The following is a 22,246-nucleotide window of genomic DNA, read 5'->3' on the forward strand; positions in this document are numbered from 1 at the left end:
TTTCCTGAACACTCCCCCTATTCTGCCACTGGTCAAAAAAGATAGTCCCACCCAAAACTCACGGCATTGGTTGAACCAATACTGCTAGTGTATATTGGACTGGTCGGGATGCTCAAACAAACACAGAGCCACAGTGTTTACACTTTTCGAAGGCATAGTTATCTCTGCATATTTACCCGGGATAGAAGAATGTACAGTACTGTGCAAAAGTTTTAGGCACTTGTGGAAAATGTTGCATAGTGAGGTTTTCTTAAAAAAATAATGCCAAAAATAGTTTTCATTTATCAATGAATGGCATACAAAGTTCAGTAAACAATATCAATATTTGGTGTGACCATCTTTGCCTTCAAAACAGCACTAATTCTCCAACTTACACTTGGACACTGTTTTTCTTGGTTGTTGGCAGATACAGTAGGATGTTCCAAGCTTCTTGAAGAATTCACCACAGTTCTTCTATTTAGGCTGTCTCAATTGCTTCTGTCTCTTCAAGTAATCCCAGACTGACTTGATGTTTTTCTATTCTAATTCTATTTGCAAAAGTAATGTTTGGGAGTCTAACATTTATATTTCCTTTTGACACTAAAGCTGAAGAAATAAATAATCATCTTAAGACAAATGTTTTTGTGAAACATCTTATGTGCCTTAGATTTTTGCACAGTACTGTACTTTAACATTACACCAAAAAATTACATATATCACCTTTAAGGTTTGATCAATTTTCTGGAAAAGTTTTTAGGCCTAAAAATAAAAAAAAATTAATTTCCTGACATTTCCAGTTTTTCCATGACTGTGGGAACCCTGTAAATACAGAAAAAAGAGAAGGATGACACACAGATTATCCAAGAGGATCTGTCAATCTCGTGTATTACCATTCTGTTTTCTTTGTGTTTGCTTTTAGCCTTTCCAAATCCCCTCCAATCCTCCCTGTCTCTCCATCAACACACATTCACATTCACACAACACAAACATATCCCTTTATCATAGCCCTGTTCAACCTGTCATCTTTACTGTTACCAAGGCAATCTGATAGCTGTCTGTGCACTGGAACAGCTTACAAGCCATATGTATTCTTTTCTTATATCTTGCCATATCCATTCAATCAGATTTTATATCCATCCTTCTTGTCAGATATGACTGCTGTCTTGGGATAGATGGTCCATATCAGGAAAACTGAAATTTCGACATATTTGAGTGATATGTGAATGTTGCTGTTATATTTGCAGAGGCTTTCTCTGTTCACATTGCAGTAAAACAAAGATCTCTACTTCTCTCTATCTCTGTCTGTTTCTCTCTACACATACGTAGTGCAAATCTAATACAAATCTGTTATCTGTTATTTACAGTGCAAATACAATCTGTTATGTACAGTGCAAATGTTTTTTTTTTTTTTTTTTCCAGAGGAATGAAATGGCAGAAGAGGTTGGATGTGTTGGATAAATATAAAAAAGGCTAAACTGTGTTTTGCACATAGTTATTGCTCAATGGGGCAATTTAACTGTTCATGAGATGGATAGCCTGCGGGAAAAAACTGTTCCTGTGCATGATGGTTCTGGTGCTCAGAGCTCTGAAGCGTCAGCCAGAAGGCAACAGTTCAAAAAGGTAATGGGCAGGGTGAGTGGTGTCTAGAGTGATTTTTCCAGCCTTTTTCCTCACTCTGGAAGTGTATAGTTCTTGAAGGGGGGGCAGGGGGCAATCAATAATCCTCTCAGCAGTCCGAACTGTCCTTTGTAGTCTTCTGATGTCTGATTCTGTAGCTGAACCAAACCAGACATTTATTGAAGTGCAGAGGACAGACTCAATGACTGCTGAGTGGAACTGTATCAGCAGCGCCTGTGGCAGGTTGAACTTCCTCAGCTGGCGAAGGAAGTACAACCTCTGCTGGGCCTTTTTCACAGTGGAGTCAATGTGTGTCTCACACTTCAGTTCCTGTGAGATGGTAGTGCCCAGGAACCTGAATGACTCCACTGCTGCCACAGTGCTGTTTAGAATGATGAGGGGGGTCAGTGTTGGGGTGTTCCTCCTAAAGTCCAAAATCATCTCCACCGTTTTGAGCGTGTTCAGCTCAAGGTTGTTTTGACTGCATCAGACAGCTAGCTGTTCAACCTCCCTTCTGTATGCAAACTCATCATCATCATCTCGGATGAGGCCGATGACAGTGGTGTCATCTGCAAACTTCAGGAGCTTGACAGAGGGGTCCTTGGTGATGCAGTCATTGGTGTAGAGGGAGAAGAGTAGTGGGGAAAGCACACATCCCTGGGGTGCACCAGTGCTGATTGTACAGGTGCTGGAAGTGAGTTTACCCTGTCTCACAAACTGCTGCCTGTCCGTCAGAAAGCTGGTAATCCACTGACAGATAGACATGGGAACAGAGAGTTGGTGTAATTTATTCTGGAGTATAGCTGGGATGATGGTGTTGAAAGCCAAACTGAAGTCCACAAAAAAGATCCTTGCATATGTCCCTGGTCTGTCCAGATGTTGCAGGATATGATGCAATCCCATGTTGATTGCATCATCCACAGACCTGTTTGCTCGATAAGCAAATTGAAGGGGATCTAGAAAGGGTCCAGTGATGTTCTTCAGGTGGGCCAACACCAGTCTCTCAAATGATTTCATGACCACAGACGTCAGGGTGACAGGTCTGTAGTCATTAAGTCCTGTGATTTTTGGTTTCTTTGGGACAGGAATAATGATTGAGTGTTTGAAGCAGCATGGGACTTCACACTGCTCCAGTGATCTATTGAAGATCTGTGTGAAGATGGGGGCCAGCTGGTTAGCACAGGATCGAAGACACGCTGGTGAGACGCCATCTAGGCCTGAAGCTTTCCTCGTCTTTTGTTTCCGAAAGACCTGGCTCACATCATCTTCAAAGATCTTAAGTGCAGGTTGAGTAACAGGAGGGGGGAGGAGGGGGGTTGCAAGAGGTGTTGGTGTTTGTGTGAAGTGAAGGTCAGAGTGGGTGTGGAGTGTGAGATTGGGCCTTTCAAATCTGCAGTAGAACACATTCAGGTCGTCAGCCAGTTGTTGGTCCACCACAGGGTTGGGGGTAGGAGTCCTGTAATTTGTGAGTTGTTTCATGCCACTCCACACTGTTGCAGGGTTGTTAGCTGAAAACTTGTTTTTCAGCTTCTCAGAGTATCTTCTTTTAGCCACTCTGATTTCCTTGTTCACTGTGTTCCTGGCCTGATTGTACAAGACTTTATCCCCACCATTGTAAGCATCCTTTTTGGCCTGACGAAGCTGCCTTAGCTCTGCTGTAAACCACGGTTTGTCGTTGTTGAACTTTAAATAAGTCCTAGTAGGAATGCACATATCCTCACAGAAATTGATATATGATGTATCAGTATCTGTTAGCTCATCCAAATTGATGTCTGCAGCCTCAAAAACAATCCAATCCGTGCAATAGAAGCAGGCTTGTAGTTCACGCTCTGCTTCATTGGTCCATCTCTTTACAGTCCTTACTACTGGCTTGGTTGATTTTAATTTCTACCTGTAGGTTGCAAGAAGATGAGCCAGACAGTGATTAGAGAGTCCCAAAGCTGCTCTAGGGACAGAGCGATATGCACCCTTTATTTTTGTGTAGCAATGATCCAGAATGTTCCTGTCTCTGGTGGGGCATGTAATGTGCTGTTTGTATTTGGGCAGTTCACGTGTGAGTGTGAGATTTGCTTTGTTAAAATCCCCAAGAATAATAATAACTGAGTCCAGGTATTGTTGTTCTGTGTCTGTGATTTGATCAGCCAGCTGCTGCAGCGCTGTGTTCACACACACGTTTGGCGCGATATACACACTCACCAGAATAAACGAGGAAAATTCCCGAAGAACAGCTTACAGTTAATAAAGAGCGCTTCCAAATTAGGACAGCACATCCTCTTTACCTTTGTTACATCTGTACACCAACTTTCATTGATGTAAATGCATGTTACACCGCCTCTCGTTTTCCCCGTTAACTCCACAATGCGATCCGCTCTGAACAGCTGAAAGTCCAGCAGATGTAACGCGTTGTCCGGAATGGCTTCACTCAGCCAGGTTTCTGTGAAGCACAAGGCAGCAGAGTTTGAAAAGTCCTTGTTTGTACGGGTGAGGAGATGTAGTTCGTCCGTTTTGTTAGGAAGAGAGCGGAGATTCGCTAAATGTATACTCGGCAGTGCTGTTCGAAAGCCGTGCCGACGGAGCCTGAACAGCACGCCTGCTTGTCTTCCTCGCCTGCATCTCCTAGCGCGTTTAAACAAAACAGCCGCGCCTCTGAATAAAATGTCCAGCAAAATATTCAAAAACCGGGAAAAGTTTGTCTGGTATATGCTGCCGAATGTTCAGCAGTTCGTCCCTGGTAAAACTGACTGAAGAAATATTACTAAACACAGGACAAACAAACAAAAACTACAAAAGAACTGAAGAGCTACCCACCAAGGCGGCCATCTGTGGCGCCATCTAGTATATATTATTAAATAAACAGTTTTGTTTTGTTTAGTGTGTAGTTTGGGCCAATTATGGGGTAATTCAGCAAAAACAGAATTCTGTAGGAAAACTGTGATGTATAGTGATGCATCAGGAGCAACCGATCCACTGTAAATACCAGGTGAAGTCATTCAGCAGCTTGCTCTTTGTTGTCACTGCTGTGTGTAAATAAATTAGAGTGAGATATTGTGAAGACTACAAATTGATGCGGTTGTTCTTGACGTCTTTGCCTTCCGCAGCACCTTCTGTGACACTTCCTTAAATCTTCCTCTGTCAACATACAAGCATCTTTATGGCTCACTGAGGTGCAGGTTTATTACAATAATTTACACCAGAGCATTTTTGAATTCCAACAGTGCATGTTCCAAGCACACATTCCAAATGTGCTGTTTCATTTTCTACAGCTGCACAACTACAGTATGAAGTATTGACTCCATTACAGTATTACTTAGCCATAGCCATGTTCTTTTAAATTAACAGATGTAATCGGTGGTGTAAGGAAGTTGTTCAATACACAATGAAACCTGAAAAACACCTTAAGATAAGCACAGATGACATCCTTTGGTACAAGCAGAATAATTGACTATGAACCGCTGAATTATTGCAATTGGTGTAAAGGCCAATTTGCTTTGCATTGTGGCCACATTACAACCTCAGGTGTGCATTACATTTTTAATAATTCAACAGTTGTCAATTATTCCTTTCTTACCTTCAGATGGAGGTCCTCTGATAATGACAATGCTTGACTTTCCAAATGTGCCTTATCTGTGTATGTTTTTTTATGACTGAGTAACAAAGTAGTTCAAAAATAGTGCCATAATAATATATAGGTATCAAAATAAAGTAATTTGAGGGAGTATTTTGTGAAATGTGTAATGATTTTGCACTTACTCTGTTAGTGCTGTGTCAACAGACAGGTAACACCTTGTAATAACTACACTGTAAAAAATGTTTCATCAGGTAATCTAAAAATGTGTTTCCTTTGGTGACAGCAAAAACAACTGGTTTTAATAAAATTATATCCAATCTGACTAAATCAACCTGACAAATTAGGTTATACCACCAAAAGTGATTTTTATGGGTTAAATCCAATAGAAATGGACCCTTGAAGTTACCATTTACCAAGTTTCGAGCGTTAAGTAATTTTCGTGTCCTCGCTGAAAGCTAAATGCTTCACAAAGTGACAAAATCACAGCCAAACAGAACACATTTAATTTAACATGCTGTTTAAAATAGAGCAAGACATTGGACCAAAAATATTTCACAGTGGGTAGGACTACCTAGAATGGTGTGAAAACAGAAACAAAGCAACTGACAAATTGTCTTGACATGCCACACTGCTGACGACCTCCTGGTAAGGACAAAAACTCAAATTAACATGGAAGAGATGTGATTTACCACTTGACGCCTTATCGCTTCATGCCTAGTTAGCATGCGGTGTTACCTACTGTGTGTTGAGATGTATGAGAGTGTGTGTCAGGATCCTGTCACCTTTGTTAGTCATGTTTATTGTGGTGACAAGATCCTGACATGTATGTTCTGTGTCTCTGTGTGAGCGCACGGCTTTTTGGTTGTTTTCTTTGCTGTGGGCTCTTCTGTTTAGTCTGCATTTCATGTTCAGGGCATGGTGTCTGGATCCTGACTCTTCGGTCTGGTTCGGTCTTGTTTCTGAGTTGGGATCTGGACACTCTCCATGTCTTTATGAATGCATGGCTTCGTGTTTGGTTTCGGTTCTCTTGCCATGCGCTCTTGTCTTGTCTTGTGCTCTTGTCTTGTCTTGTCTTTTGTTTGAGCACGTGGCTAATGGTGGCTTCATTGCCATGTGCCCAATTGTCTTGTCATTGTGTTTGTTTGAGCACATGGCCAGTGATGGCTTCATTGCCATGTGCTCTTCCTGTCTGTTGTGTTTGGTGTGACCATATGGTTCTTGTTCATTTGTTTGCCATGTGCTCTCCTGTCTCTTGTCCTGCCCCCTTGTTACCTCATTATTAGTTAATTTGGTTCACCTGCCTTCCTCGTTTTCATTCCTATTTAACCCCATTGTGTTTTTTGTCTTATGCCAGTTTGTTGTGGCTGTTCCTGTGAATGTTTCCCTGCCAAGTGTCTTTTAGTCAGTTCCTGTCTGTCCCAGCCCTGTCTCCAGCCCAGCCAATCCTTTCTTTGCCTTCCCTGGACTGTTGAGTTTTCCCCTATGGGGTAGTTTTTGTTTGTTTTGTTTACTGAGTTTAAATAAAGCCCATCCAATTTTCTGCATGTGAGTCCTGCCTTTTCCTCAACCCTAACCTGACAGTGTGTGTTTGTTCGTAACGTGTTACCTGCATTTTCCGAAGCTGTACAAGCTGTTTGCGCAGATCAGTGGCATTCTGTTGTAAGTCATGGAGGTGGAGCTGCATCTGTAGCCTGGAGACAGTCGAGGCCTGAGAGGTGCTAGATGAAGGTGGAGGCATCAGAGCCAGTGGAGCAGATGGAGTCAGTGCTAATAATTACAACACAGGACAAAGAGTCAACACTCTGGGGTCTAAAGACATGATATTAATACCAAACACAATGTAATATACCACTGATATGCTTCACAACCTGATATTCTATATAAGACTGATTAAAAGTATGTAAAAGCTTCCCATCTACACCTGCATTTCAAACCTGCTCCAGGAGATCAAGCTTCCTACAGAGTTTAGTTCCAGTCCTTCTCTAACACACCTGCTTAACCTTGACTATCTAGTATGGGAAGTTAGCCCCTGCTGGTTGATGCTTTATCTACACCACTCTGTTTCTCCTTTGATGGTCACTCGAGTAACTGTGCACTCTGACGAAATAAAGCACATAAATCGCAAGCATTTCAGTATGTTATAATAGTTGTTTTACCAGCGAAGGCTCATAGGAGGTTAAAAAGTTTTTATTAATGAACTAATGGACTATTTTTCTTTGACTACTGCCTTTGACGTCATAAATCATGTAATGGCAGCATAGTTGCTAGTTAAGGGCTTTGGATTGTAAGCATTCTTGTGGTTCCATTATCCAATCAGCATTGACAGGATGCCAATTTCCTGTAATAATTAGCCATATGATGTTTACCCCTCAGGTGATTGGCTCAAAAACAATTGTGTCTAGAATTGAGTGCCCATTAGCACAAATGGCAGCATTAAGGTCGCATACTGTGCTTCCCTGGGTGCATGCACCAGCCAAGGAACTGCTATTGAGATGAATGGGAATGCTAATTGAAACCTCTCTCCAGGTCCTACAGACCTTCTTGGTTGGATCTAAACTCTGCAGGAAGGTAGATCTACAGGAACCCAGCCTTTCCTGATTTTAAAGACTCACTAACTTGCTCACACACAAAGCCCATTCAGGAGTGAGCATGCTGTTAGTGTAGAGTACAGAGTGAAAATCAATCTCCAGTCAGTCGTTTATAAGGGTAAACAATGATTCCCCAAGATTCAGGAAACGTGAAAACCAACACATCCTCCTCACACTTCATTTTCAGTGTGTGAATGTGCCAACTTTAGAAATGAAAACAGACTGAGGGAGAGAAATATCAAAGCCCAAGCAGACCATAGAGAATAGATACCATACAAAGCTATAGTGGGAACAGACATCAATTAATTAGAAGGATTACACTTTTGTAAAAAGGACACGCACAATACATACACTGGGGAAGGCACATCAATTCACACTAAATACGAGAGAGAGCAGAGACAAAGCTACCTTTCTTCTTCAGCCGGCCTGCTGTAACAGAGTAGAAGCTGTCAGCTCCCAGTTTTTTAAAATTTAAAGGTGCAGTATGTAATTTCTGTGCCACTAGCATCACCAAACAACTTTTTTCAAACAGGTTCCAGAACACTCCCCCAGTCTGCCATTGGTCAGACAAAACAGATAGTTTCGACCTTAATGCACACGTTTGGTTACACCCCCTGTTGAAGCTCAATAATTAATAATAATTTTAATAATTATTCTTATTAAAAATACATGTTTGTCCTAATGACAATGGGCTTATTTAACTGTTTTTTAGTCTTCTACATTTGTGATAAAGTGGTAACACTTTACGATAAGGTTGTATTCATTAACATTAGTTAACAAGATTAGTTAACATGAAATAACAGTATTTATTTATCTTGGTTAATGTTAATTTTGACATTTTTAAAATCGACAATTTTACATTTTTAAAATCAAAAGTTGTATAATAACATTAGTTTATGCACTATGAACTAACAAAAAACAAATGTATTTTTATTAACTAAAATTCACAAAGATGAATAAATACTTTAAGAAATATATAGTTCATTGTTAGTTCATGATACCTAATGCATTAACTAATGTTAAGGAACAGAATCTTATTGTAAAGTGTTACAGAGGTAGTGTAATAGAGGTATTGCAAATGAGCAAAGAGCATAAAACATATGTCTTCCAGATGTCAACACACACATCAAATAGACATCTGGGTGATGTATGTGTGCTATCAGGGATGAGTTCTGAAAAAAATCCTATATGCATCCTAGATAAACTTTTTTTTAGATAAAGTTTTCCACTGAGGTGCAAGTCATAAGACATGAGTCGCAACAGATGTTCTTAGTTGATGATTTATATGTAATTTAATTTGCTCACATATCTTACATCATCAGTAAGCATCAGAATATTATACTGACAATATGAATTTAACCATGTATTATGCTGCAGTTCCTAAAAAAGTTACCAGCCAAATGGTGAGTTGATTCCTTAAACTCCAGTATTGTTTCTCTCTTGATATACCACACCAACAGAGGCATACAATTTTTTATAAATGAACAGAGGCAGAGCTAAATGGCATTATAATAAATTTGCAAATGCACAGGACATGTTTTGAGCAGCACTCTGAGAAATCAGGGAGACTTGATAAGAGATCAGCGTATATTTGAGAGCGCACATCCAGTTTTGTGTGAGAGCAAAGGATATCCGTGTGTGAGGGGAGAAATTTGCGTTCGTGCAACCAGTACATGGATGCGCTCTTGCATGACATGTATGGGCTCTCGACATTTAACAGTATTATAATGCCATAGAGCTATGGTCTATTAGGCTGGAATATGTTCTATTAAGCTAGTAATTTTCATTTATGTTCACAATTCATTTTATTGTATTTGTATTGTATGATATTACCATCATTCACCGTGCCTCCCCTGACGAGCCCCCAATTTGAAAACCGTGGACTTAGACTCAACTCTCTCAATTGTGGAGAGCCTTCAAAGACAAATCAAGCAAATCAAAACTCCAGCTGCAGCCTTTTAAGGGCTGGCCACTCAAAAGGCATTCTCTAAGGATGCCCATTACTGATTTGAGAGGGATGTGAAAAGAAAGAAAGGACACTGGGGAAAACGAGAGAAAGAGCAAAGTTTAAGTACTCCAGAGCATCCATGAAAAAAAAGGGTATTCCGAAAGTAAGGAAAAAAAGAGTGAACACAAAGAAGGGTCCTTCTTTCAAAGTGCACTATTGAGCATTACAACTTTTCCCATTTATTTTTCTAGAAGTGGCCCATCTTTTCCCCATATACTGTCTCTGAGACTACTCAATTACTAAGCACATAGGCCTATGAATTCAGAATTAGACAATATTAGACACAATATTATACATTTTATAGCCTACCTGCATGACAGCTATGGACAAACACAAAGAATGTATTTTGACTCACTTCCTGTGGCGGAGCCGTTGCTGGTGGATTCGGTCTTCTCGCTGGAAGAGAAAGGGAAGGGCCGTGAAAACTCCGCCCCCTGGTCCGGAGGGCAGCCCGCCATCATGCAGAGACGCAGCAGGCCGCATCTGAGGATCATACAGCCATGATACTACCACCGTACTACTGTACCTAACACTACACTAATACTATACTACACTACAGCACCTAACACTACACTCACACTTGACTATCCAAACAATGGTCTTCACTATCTTGCACTACACTGCTTAGACTTCACTACACTTTCTTGTATCTAAACTGGTAGAGCATGGCACTAGCAATGACAAGATAATTCAATTCCCAGGGAACACACAAACTGATACAAATATATATGTTGAATGCACTGTAAGTTGCTTTGGATAAAAGTGACTGCCAAATGCATAAATGTTAATGTAAATGTACTTTCAGAGCACAATTGTCCCTTTCTCCATTACCACACTCAACATTTTCTGTCACTAACTTAGTTTTAGGTCACAGAAAATGTTAATGATGGTTACGGGAGGAATGTGTCACAACACACAGTGCATCACATACTGCTGCGTAGCCGCAGACTGGTTTGAGTGCCCATGATGACCCTGTCCACTGTCAAATGCACCTACAATGGGTGAGCGTCAGAACTGGATCTTGGAGCAGGGGAATAAGGTCACCTGGTCCGATGAGTCTTTTACATCATCTTGACGGCAGTACACATGTGTGCCATTTACCTGGGGAAGTGATGGCAACAGGATGCACTGTGTGAAGACAACAAGCTGGTGGAGGAAGTGTGATGCTCTGGGCAATGTTCTGCTGGGAATCCCTTGGTCCGGCTATTCATGTGGACATCAATTTGACACGTGCCACCTACCTAAACATCGTTGCAGACCAGGTACACCCCTTCATGGCAATGGTATTCCCTGATGGCAGTGGCCTCTTTCAGCAGGATAATGAGCCCTGCCACACTGCACACATTGTTCAGGAATGGTTTGAGGAACATGATGAAGTGTTCAAGGTGTTGCCCTGGCCTCCAAAATTCCCCATATCTCAATCCGATTGAGCATCTGTGGGATGTGCTGGACCAACAAGTCTGATCCATGGCGGCTCCACCTCATTACTTACAGGACTTCAAGGATCTGCTGCTAATATCTTGGGAGGCAGAGAGCACAGGACATCTTCAGGGGTCTTGTAAAGTCCATGCCAACACCTGTGCTGTTTTGGTGGCATGCAGGGGACCAACAGCATATTAGGCATGTGGTCATAATGTTTTGGCTCATCGGTGTATGTTATGTTTCCTACATAACAATTGGGCTTAACTATGAATTAAAACTGTCCTGTACAACCCAACACTACACTAACAAATCACTAAACTTGCCTAGCAGTGCACTACAGAAGTTTAGGTACTACAGTGCATTATGCTAGTTTTACAATCCACAAAACTCCCAACACTATACTCAACCACAAGTCCCTGGCTCAGATAATGACTAAGAGTAAGCTGGTGTAATACCAACTCTTTTTACTTAACTCTTACTTAATGAACAAGTCTCTTTAAGGCCAATTCACACCAAGTCCTGTAAAATTTTCAACAAGATTTTAAAATGAAAGAATGCATCGCTATAACATTTCACACTGTATAAGGACTCTGTGAGAATAATTTTGGTGTGAAAAATTGTTTGCGGTTTACATCTGTAATTTGTGACATTTTATCTTGTACTTGGTATGAATAGGCCTTTACGCAACACTTTGTTTCCTTAATGGTCTCTTTATGCCAACATTTGGTTTCTCAAGGCCATCTTAACACTCTCTTTACTCAACACTCTCTTTGTTCAACGCTTTAGTTTCTTAAAACTATCTTTAATCAGCACTCTCTTTACTCAACAATCTCTTTTAGTTGTGAGAATCTAAATTATTTTTATTTTCTTGATGTGAATATCTTGTCACATTGAATATGAATGACTGTAAATGCCCAGCAACATCAAAAGCACTGGTACAAAGTGGAAGAAATAGACTCAGGTATAACCACAAGCAAACACAAATACAATACAAGCACTTTACATTCAGCAAGTGAAGACATTTTTGCATACCAAGCTTACATCAAGCAAGCTTATGAAACACATAATTGTACAGCCAGTGGCTGTAGGGCAAACATGAGAACACAGGATATTTTCGCATGCCAGCAAAATAGTACCAAGTGAACAACAGTGTGATGAGTGAAATGGTTGAATGCATTGGGTTAACAGGTTACATATTGGTGTTATGTGTCAAATGACTGAATCCTTTACGAGAAGGGGGTTACAGTGACTGGATATCAGAAGTTTATACTGTAAGCACCAGGTCAGGGTGTGTCAATTGGTTCAATGTGAATGGGTTGTAGATGGGTTTGTGAATGTAATGAGGTCTTACGTGCTGTCGCTGTCTGGTGCTCGAGTTAGGACGCTCTGAACCAGTCCAGTCAGACTGGCTATCTGCTTCTCCATTGCCTCCATACGATCCCTGCTAATAAGAGACAAAGACAATGTACATTATTTACACATAGATAAACACAAGTATACACTTATAGTGTTTGTTAAAATGCCCTAAATGTGCTCATGCATGCACAAACACATTCCTGTACAACAACAAGAGATTACAATCCCAGTAGTCTGCTTAAAAGACCAGCTTGGACCAGCATGTATTTTCATGCAGGTCCATCCTGGCTTATGCTGGTTAGTGCTGGTTTGGTGCTGATCAGTCAAGAGTGTTAACCAGCAAATCTTAGCTGGTGAAAGTGGTTGACCAGCATGGTCTTTCTGGTAAAGCTGGTTGACTTGCTGGTCAAACTAGTTAAGAAGTCTGTTGGGGACACCAGCACACCAGCATCCAATGCTGAGGACCAGCATCCCAAAAACATCATATATTGGTGACCAGCTTTGCTGGTCTTTTCAGCAGGGCTTGACATGCACATACACACTTTTGCCAGTACTCACCGTGTGTCTGTCTCATTCCCAGACAATGGCGACACAAACCCGGGTCCCTTAATCCCATCTCCTAGAGGTTCTGAACTAGAGCTGGGTCTGGACTTCGGACTCTCCATAAACACAGACGAGGAGGCGGAGTCCTTGCGGAAGGTCTGTCTCACGGGCGACCCTCGGCTCGGCGAACCGGTGAACGAGTCTCTGTCACGTAACTGAACATCTGGAATTTTCTGAGGGGAGGAGGGTGGCAGTCGAAAGCCCATCCCAAGCGTGGAGCTGGGGCCGTAGGTATCAGAGTACAGAGAACCCCCAGGTTTATACAGGGAGTCCTCCAGTTCTCCTTGTAGCGCTGCAGCTGAGTATGTACTAAGAGACCGCATCGAACCCCTGCGGTAAAGCCCTCCTGACACCGGGAAACCAAAGGGGTCGGCGATGGTGGCCAGTGATTGAGTAGAGGCAATGCTAAGCCGACCCTCATGCATTAGGCTGTAGGGGTCAGCATACAGGCCCTCGTTCTTCAAAAGAACCATGTTCTTACCAGACATCTCCTCATCGGGTTTGACATCGCGACGCTCCAGGATGGCGGAGGAAGAAGGCGTTAGCCCTTGAGCTTGTCCATGAGAGGGGGACAGGTGGTGGGACTGATGCTGAGGGCCCTGGGGATGGGGGTGACCCTGACCAGCAAAAGATGGGGGGCGACTCCCGCTATAGGATAGACGGGATCGTGATGGGGAACCGGAGGAGGGCGAGGCAGTGGAAGAAGGGAGGGTGTTGAGACGACGGGTAGGTGACGAGTCCCGCGATGAGTAAACCATCTCTCTCTAAAATAAAAATGACAGAGAAGTGCATTTTATGAACACATCATTCTGTACCACTCTTCAAAAAAGTAATTTTCTTAAGGCCAAAGTATACTTCAGTTTTCTGAGTGCCGCTACTTCTCAGGCACAGTGTTGACTCTCATAAAAAGTATCAAAAAGCAGTCTTAGAGTGATATTTTTAAAGGCTGAGCAGGCAAAGGAGTTGCAATGCCATGCGGAAAAAGGAAGTATACCCTAACCTTTACTCAGTATTTTAGTCTTGTTTCCAGTAAAAAATATCTATGCATCCTTAAAACATTTTACTGTACATTTACTTGAAAAGCAAAACAATATATTATAATTGTATTTATTCTTTTAAAGAGAAATCTGAAAAATTTTGGGAGGTTTAGGCTTTATTTTATAAGATTTATTTTTCTTAAAATTTTCTTACATTTTTTTGTTACTGTAAAACAACACAAAATTATTATTTATTTTTTGCAGTGCATGTTTCCATCCATGTTTCTTGTAGATATTCTTTAGATGCCAAATCACTGCTAAGGTTATCACTAAGCCAATTTTAAGAGTGAATCCTGTATTCTCTACATACACAGAGTGATAATTTAAATTTGGTTGTTAAATGCGGCTGTCACTCCCAAATCTTTGGCCTCTGAATAAGTTAATTTGAATAATCCCTGTCCAAGTCCTAAGAGAGGAACAAGACTGAAAATATGACACAGAAGTGATTCACAGTTACATTTATTTTGTCAAAAAAAGTAGAAAGGGTTAGGACACAGTTAACTGGAAAAGTGAATATGTACCAAAATCATTCAGAAGTGAAAATGTGGAGCTGGCAAATAAACCTCAATGACAGCAAAAGCGAGAGAGATCTTCTGAGGTTTAGCGAGAAACCGAGACGGGAGCCCTAGGACTCATTGTCCTCATTCTCTCCTTCTCGCTCACTCGTTCTTTTCATGGGTCTGTAATTCAACTCCGGGGAGCCCCATACAACCTGTTCACTCCTTTCACCCAGCCTAACTAAAGCTACTGTCATAACATTGGATTACATGACACTCATATTCAGATTCTACCACCACTTATGAGCACATAAACTTTACTCAGTTACAATGAGCAGAGGAAGAGAGTTTAAACTCTCCATTCAGAAACACCAGGGAACTCACACTCATTTAATATCTCCTTTTTTATTCCTAAATATATTTTGTTCTCTTTTCACCTCACCTTTCATACAGTACTTCCTAAATATTATTTCATAACTTTTACATTTCCATTGACTTGCATTTATTCTAACGCTTTTTTTTTCATCCATCCTTTCTTAAATTTTTTTCCCATTCCTTCTCATCTCTGCTTTCATTTGTTCCCTTACATTGTCTGAGAGTAGTCAAACTTACTGATGCATTACAGGGGATATAGTTTGGTAGCCTGCATACACAGAAAAATGGAAAAAAGCAAGTACACACTTCAGGGAGCAGTTGACGTGTTCTATTCAACATTCTGTTGATGACATAAAAATAGTCTTTGTGTGTTCAGACAGACATTTAAACACTACACAATCACACAGACCTTCACCCACACATAAATACACAAACAAAACAGCATAAAGCCAACAATATGTATATTGTTCAGAGTCGTGGGCCCCTTGTGTTCAAGTATTTATTTATTTTTATTAATTTGAGCCGGATCCTGTTCCGGAAAATGTAAGATTTGGGATATTTGTGCTCCGGTAGTTGTTTTAGATGATTCAGCATTAACCAGAGCATTGTCAAATTGCAACAGTCTGTATCTGTGTGTGTGTGTGTGTGTTTGAGAGAGAGAGAGAGAGAGAGAGAGAGAGAGAGAGAGAGAGAGAGAGAGAGCACAAGAGCGAGCAGGTGTGCCGGCTTTCTTTATTAGTGCAAAATCTCTCTCATTGGTTGATGCTTGTAGCTGCATGTGCATTGAGCACAGGAAAGCGGAGAGTGAGCGTGTCTAACTGGCAATATTTTCTTATAAATGTAGACTAATTTCAGTGAAAATTTCGAAAAGACAGTCAAGCTTATATTCATTATTTGAAACTGCAAATAAAGCTGATAGTATTCCTGGTCAAAAGAGTTCATAAGAAAATGAAACCGCACCCCTGAACAATGCTGCTAATAATGCTGGGGTTTAATCACACAAACTCCAAAATATAACAGATGAATTTGATTTACCAGACTCATATCCACCAAAAAAAGCGACTTTAATCATCTATTTGGGAGCATTTGAATGACCAAGGTTTACTGAAGACAACAGATGGAATAAAGTCAGAGGATATATATCATACACTATATTGCCAAAAGTATTCGCTCACCTGCCTTTAGACGCATATGAACTTAAGTGACATCCCATTCTTAATCCATAGGGTTTAATATGACGTTGGCCCACCCTTTGCAGCTATAACAGCTTCAACTCTTCTGGGAAGGCTTTCCACAAGGTTTAGGAGTGTGTTTATGGGAATTTTTGACCATTCTTCCAGAAGCGCATTTGTGAGGTCAGACACTGATGTTGGACGAGAAGGCCTGGCTCGCAGTCTTCGCTCTAATTCATCCCAAAGGTGCTCTATCGGGTTGAGGTCAGGACTCTGTGCAGGCCAGTCAAGTTCTTCCACACCAAACTCGCTCATCCATGTCTTTATGGACCTTGCTTTGTGCACTGGTGCGCAGTCATGTTAGAACAGGAAGGGGCCATCCCCAAACTGTTCCCACAAAGTTGGGAGCATGGAATTGTCCAAAATCTCTTGGTATGCTGAAGCATTCAGATTTCCTTTCACTGGAACTAAGGGGCCAAGCCCAGCTCCTGAAAAACAACCCCACACCATAATCCCCCCTCCACCAAACTTCACAGTCGGCACAATGCAGTCAGACAAGTACCGTTCTCCTGGCAACCGCCAAACCCAGACTCGTCCATCAGATAGCCAGATGGAGAAGCGTGATTCGTCACTCCAGAGAAAGCGTCTCCACTGCTCTAGAGTCCAGTGGCGGCGTGCTTTACACCACTGCATCCGACGCTTTGCATTGCACTTGGTGATGTATGGCTTGGATGCAGCTGCTCGGCCATGGAAACCCATTCCATGAAGCTCTCTACGCACTGTTCTTGAGCTAATCTGAAGGCCACGTGAACTTTGGAGGTCTGTAGCGATTGACTCTGCAGAAAGTTGGCGACCTCTGCGCACTATGCGCCTCAGCATCCGCTGACCCCGCTCTGTCATTTTACGTGGCCTACCACTTCGTGGCTGAGTTGCTGTCATTCCCAATCGCTTCCACTTTGTTATAATACCACTGACAGTTGACTGTGGAATATTTAGTAGCGAGGAAATTTCATGACTGGACTTGTTGCACAGGTGGCATCCTATCACAGTACCACGCTGGAATTCACTGAGCTCCTGAGAGCGGCCCATTCTTTCACAAATGTTTGCAGAAGCAGTCTGCATGCCTAGGTGCTTCATTTTATACACCTGTGGCCATGGAAGTGATTGGAACACCTGAATTCAATTATTTGGATGGGTGAGCGAATACTTTTGGCAATATAGTGTATAAAGATACACAACAATGGGACAGGATGTTTCACAAGTCATCTAACAACAGTTTTATTTTTTGCTGTGGTGCTATAAAAGTGATGAATTGAGAGATGCAACTTTTTGTAATGTTGCATTGCCTTTTTTCAACCGCTTTGAATTTAATTACTGATGGAAAAAAAGAATTGAGTAGAAACACTTGTGATAATTTAAATGGATGGAATCAAAGATGTAACATAATGAAAATATTCTTTACAGTGTACTAAGGATTAGGCATTTGAACAAATCTTAAGTGTTAAGATTCAGTGCGTAACTCGTACCACAACGTTTGAGCTACAGACATGAATGATACTTCAAATTATGTGGTGTGCTTTTCTAAGTGATGGGGCTTACCACTGGTAAAACAGGCAAACAAATCTTACAGACTCACACTGAAGGAGAGACCCAAGCCACATCTAAGGATCAAGGCTTGTCCACCAAGTAACCAGATGAGCTAGAGGAGACAGTTAGCTTGGCAATGATTCTCCATGAATTGCGTGACTTTAGGAGAGACAATTCAAATCAGATAAAAGGAGGACATCCAAAATACTAACGACCAACTAGAAGAAGCTGAGGAACGAATCGTGTGTTTGGAGTAGAGATTGCAAAACACAGAGAGCGTATTGACCAAGGTACTGAAGCTTCAGATGCAGTTGGAAGCGAGGATAACAGACCAAGAAGGTCATTCGCAACGGAATAACATCAGGATCTATGGGGTTGTGGAAGGGGCCGAGGGCAACTTGACTTCTATGATTTCCTTCGTTGAAGATATGTTGAGGGGGAAACTTGAATTAGAAACACATGCATCCCTTCAGATTGAGAGAGCTCATCGCACGCTTGCTCCCCGGGTGCCAGACAACGCCCCGCCGAGATCAATCGTGGTGAACGTTCTTAGTTTTTAAATGAAGGAGGAAATTCTAAGAACGGCATGGAAGAAGAAGAGTTTTTTTCTGGCAGGACAAAAGAGTGAGCATTGACCTTGATTATGCTCCTGATGTCATCAGAAAGAGCAAGGAATACACTGAAGCAAAGAAGTTATTGAAGGAGAAGAACATTAGATTCCAGACCCCCTTCCCAGCCAAGCTACGGGTGTTTAATTTGGAAGGGACCCAGGATTACCACACCGCGGAAGAAGCAACGAAGGATTTAGCTGAGAGGGGATTTCCCATCACGGTCATTCAGCCCCCCGGGACACTAATGGAGTGAATCCAGCATCTCACATAGCTTACGGCTGGTCGGAAAGCAGAACGGGGTCATACCAGAGACATGACAAGCTACAGGGAGAAGCTACAGACTTTCAGACGGTACAACCCTGATTAATGACCCTATTGATTTGCGTAAAACAAAGACACTGAACAATTGAGTTTTGATTAGTGCTGGGGTTAACAATCACATGGGTTTTTTTTAAAGTTAATTCTGTGGTTTTGGATGTTACTTTGGGGGGTGGGGGGGGCTTGGTACAGTCTAAGCCTATAGAGAGGAAGATTAATGCGGTCATGAAAGAGATGGGGGTCATGGATGTGTGGAGAGATTTTAATCCTACTAGTCCCATTTTTCTTCTCTCAATTCAGTTTATTCTAGGATTGATTATTTCTTCATTTTTAGTAAAGACAGAAATAGGATCAAGAGCTGTGAGATAGGAACAATAGATCTTTCTGATCATAGTCCAGTCTATTTGACTTTAGATTTGAATAATAATGCAAAGACTACTTTGTGGAGACTAAACTCTAGTATTTTAAATAGTCTTAAAGATCAGATGAAAGCTGAGCTTGGCATGTACTTTGAAACTAATGTTGCTGCAATTTATTATGTTTCTCCTGCCTAGTTTTTTTAAGTAATAAAGTAGTGGTTATAATCATCCCCCTCATCACAGCTTTACATGCGTCCCAAAGTATATGTGGAGAAACCTCACCATTATCATGGTGATAATGGTGAGGTTTCTCCACATATACTTTGGGACGCATGTAAAGCTGTGATGAGGGGGATGATTATAACCACTACTTTATTACTTAAAAAAACTAGGCAGGAGAAACGTAATAAATTGCAGCAACATTTGGAGGAACTACAAAGACAACATAAGAGGAATTTGGATTCTAAGGTGAAACAAGTCTAAAAAATGACTCAGGAGCCATTGGCTCCTAAACTGAAACATTAAGGTGTTTAGTCACCAAATCACAGAATTGCTCGATTTAGATTGCTGTTCAGAAACAAGATAGAAAGCCGAAGAAAAGGAAAACTGCTGATAACAACCCAGAAATCTGAGGTTTAATATACAGTATGTATAGTTCAGAAGATAAATTTGGATTCCCCTTTTGTCTCGTAAATGTTCACACCCCTTTCATAATTTATACAAATATAAGAGATAAAATAATTTTTTTTATTTAGTACTGCCCTTCAGAATCAACATTACAGATATTTACATAAGTATAGTATGCATAAAGTAGATAGTAGTGTGTTGTCTTCTTGAGCATCAATGAATGTTTGCACCTTGTGTAATAGTTGTGTACAAGTCCCTCAATTGTCCTAACTGTCAAAAGCTGGATCTCATATATATAATTTAATTATAATTTAAATTGTTTAAAATATTGCCTTAGTCCTTCTTTACTGCTACCGATGGACCAGACACAGAGACTACAAGAGAGTAAATTGAAAGAAATTCCAGATGCAGTTTATTGTGCTACTCCAATCCCAGTCAATAATTACCAGAAGAAGAAAAAGTGGTACACAATACAGGACTTTTAATTATAAAGAAGCCCAAAATACACATGGGACTCTTATTTTGAAATGTCTGCGCTCCCAGTTGTGAACTCACTGACAGCTGATTCGCTGTGAAAGTGAATCTGATTCAAACTGCTAACCTGAGCTCCTGAGTTCACACCCTCAGGTCTTTTCGGGTGATTCATGAACAAGATCCGGTTCAAAAGAGAAATTTGTTCACGACTCTCTCACGCTGGGTTTGTTGTTGCGTGTGGTGCGGTGAGCTCATCACAACAGAACCAGTGAAAAGCGGCGCGAGACACAATGGTGTATACAAGATGTATACAATTACTCACAAGATGATATCTGACGAAACCGCATATGCACGCACATAACCCGACTGTCGCCAGTGACGACTAGATTTTCAATTATTGTCATAATCAATTATTTTTGGTCACATTTGCGACCATTTTAGTCACAGTCTGGAGCCATGCAAGAGATTAAAAAGACACAGGGTGAAATTGATGACCTATACATGCAAAAAGTACAGAAAAATTTGTATTTACCAAACAGAAATATTACGAAGTAGAAGGCAAATCAATTAAACTTTTGGCATATAGGTTACGAAAACAACAAGAGGACAATGTTATTTACAAGATTCTGAATCCTATTACTAAAATTATGCAATACGGTTCAGATGAAATATAAAAAAAACAATTTGATATTTTATAAGACACTGTACTCCCAGAAGCAGGTAGATGAAGATTTGCAGGAGTCAAACATTCTGGATTTTCTGGATTTACCAATAGTCACTGACATCGGAAATAACTTCAGAAGAACTGAATATTGCTATCACAAGGCTGAAAGCAAACAAGTTACTGTGCCCAGATGGTTTTATCTCCGAATGGTATAAATCCCTTAGAGAATCACTGTCTCCAATGTTACTGACCACCTTTAATTGCATATTATATTTCGGTTATTTCGAAGGAAGGTAGAGATAAAACTGAGTGTGGGAATTTTAGACCCATTAGTGTCCTAAACATAGACTACAAACTATTTACATCTATTCTGGCAAAAAGGTTAGATAAAACTGTGCCGGAGCTCTAGATCTTATTCATCTAGATCAGACTGGTTTTGTCAGGCAGAGGCAAACTCAGGATAACATTAGGCGTTCTCTACATATTATGAGTCACATAGCTAAGCATAATGTAGAAGCTTTACTAGTTGGATTGGATGCTGGAAAGGCATTTGATTCTGTTAGGTGGAAGTACCTTTTTATGGTCATGAAGAAATTTGGGTTTCATGAGTCCATTATTAAAGTTATTCAGGCACTATATGATAACCAGTAGCGAGAATTAAGGTCAATGGTGATCTCTCTAACCAATTTACTCTAGAACGTGGGAAATGTCAAGGTTGCTCAATTAGTCCTATTTATATTTTATTGAGCCCCTTAATCAGTGGATTAGACAAAACGATAGCATTAAAAGTATAGATATAGAGGCAGGAGTGCATAAGGTGGCTGCCTTTGCAGATGATATTTTTGTGTATTTACAACATCCAACCTAGTCTTTTCTGGAATTGATATCACTTCTTGAGGCTTATGGTCCATTTTCAGGTTATAAGGTGAATATACAGAAAAGCCATGTTCTCACTTTCAATTATACACCCCCTAGTCCCATTACCAAAAATGTTTGTCTTAATTGGGAAGTCGTCTAAATGAAATATTTAAGAGTAATCTTACCAAAAGATATAACACAATTATTCCAAGTAAACTTTCCTCCGCCACCCGGACTGAGGCAAATCACTACGCGACCACAAGGATTTAAAAGCACATTGGGAATTGGGCATTCCAAATTGGGAGAAAAAGGGGGAAACTCCACAAAAAAAAAAGTATATAAATATTGTTTTGTTTCTAAAAATAATCAATCGTTTGCATTCAGAAGAACTTTATTTGTTGACTGGAGTCGTGTGGATTATTTTGATGCACCCTAAATATGCATTTTGGACTGTCAAAAAATGGAGGACATTCACTTGCATTGTTTAGAGGAGGAGGCCTGAAATGAAATCCTAAAAGTCTTAAAT

The 22,246-nt window shown here is 40.8% G+C and overlaps 1 protein-coding gene across 3 annotated transcripts in view; it reads right to left on the bottom strand.

The window, feature by feature from the left end:
* LOC127451828 (SRC kinase signaling inhibitor 1-like) overlaps positions 1-22,246 on the bottom strand; it is a 212,628-nt gene that overhangs the window by 33,899 nt on the left and 156,483 nt on the right. For all 3 annotated transcript variants that reach the window (XM_051716796.1, XM_051716795.1, XM_051716794.1), the window contains exons 7-11: positions 13,097-13,905; positions 12,534-12,626; positions 10,116-10,243; positions 8,161-8,181; positions 6,771-6,931 (exon numbers count right to left, since the gene is read on the bottom strand). In XM_051716796.1, the coding sequence (XP_051572756.1) occupies positions 6,771-6,931; positions 8,161-8,181; positions 10,116-10,243; positions 12,534-12,626; positions 13,097-13,905 (1,212 nt within the window). The remainder of the gene's footprint in view (positions 1-6,770; positions 6,932-8,160; positions 8,182-10,115; positions 10,244-12,533; positions 12,627-13,096; positions 13,906-22,246) is intronic.

This window comes from Myxocyprinus asiaticus, chromosome 14 (assembly GCF_019703515.2).
Source record: "Myxocyprinus asiaticus isolate MX2 ecotype Aquarium Trade chromosome 14, UBuf_Myxa_2, whole genome shotgun sequence".
Lineage (NCBI taxonomy): Eukaryota > Metazoa > Chordata > Actinopteri > Cypriniformes > Catostomidae > Myxocyprinus > Myxocyprinus asiaticus.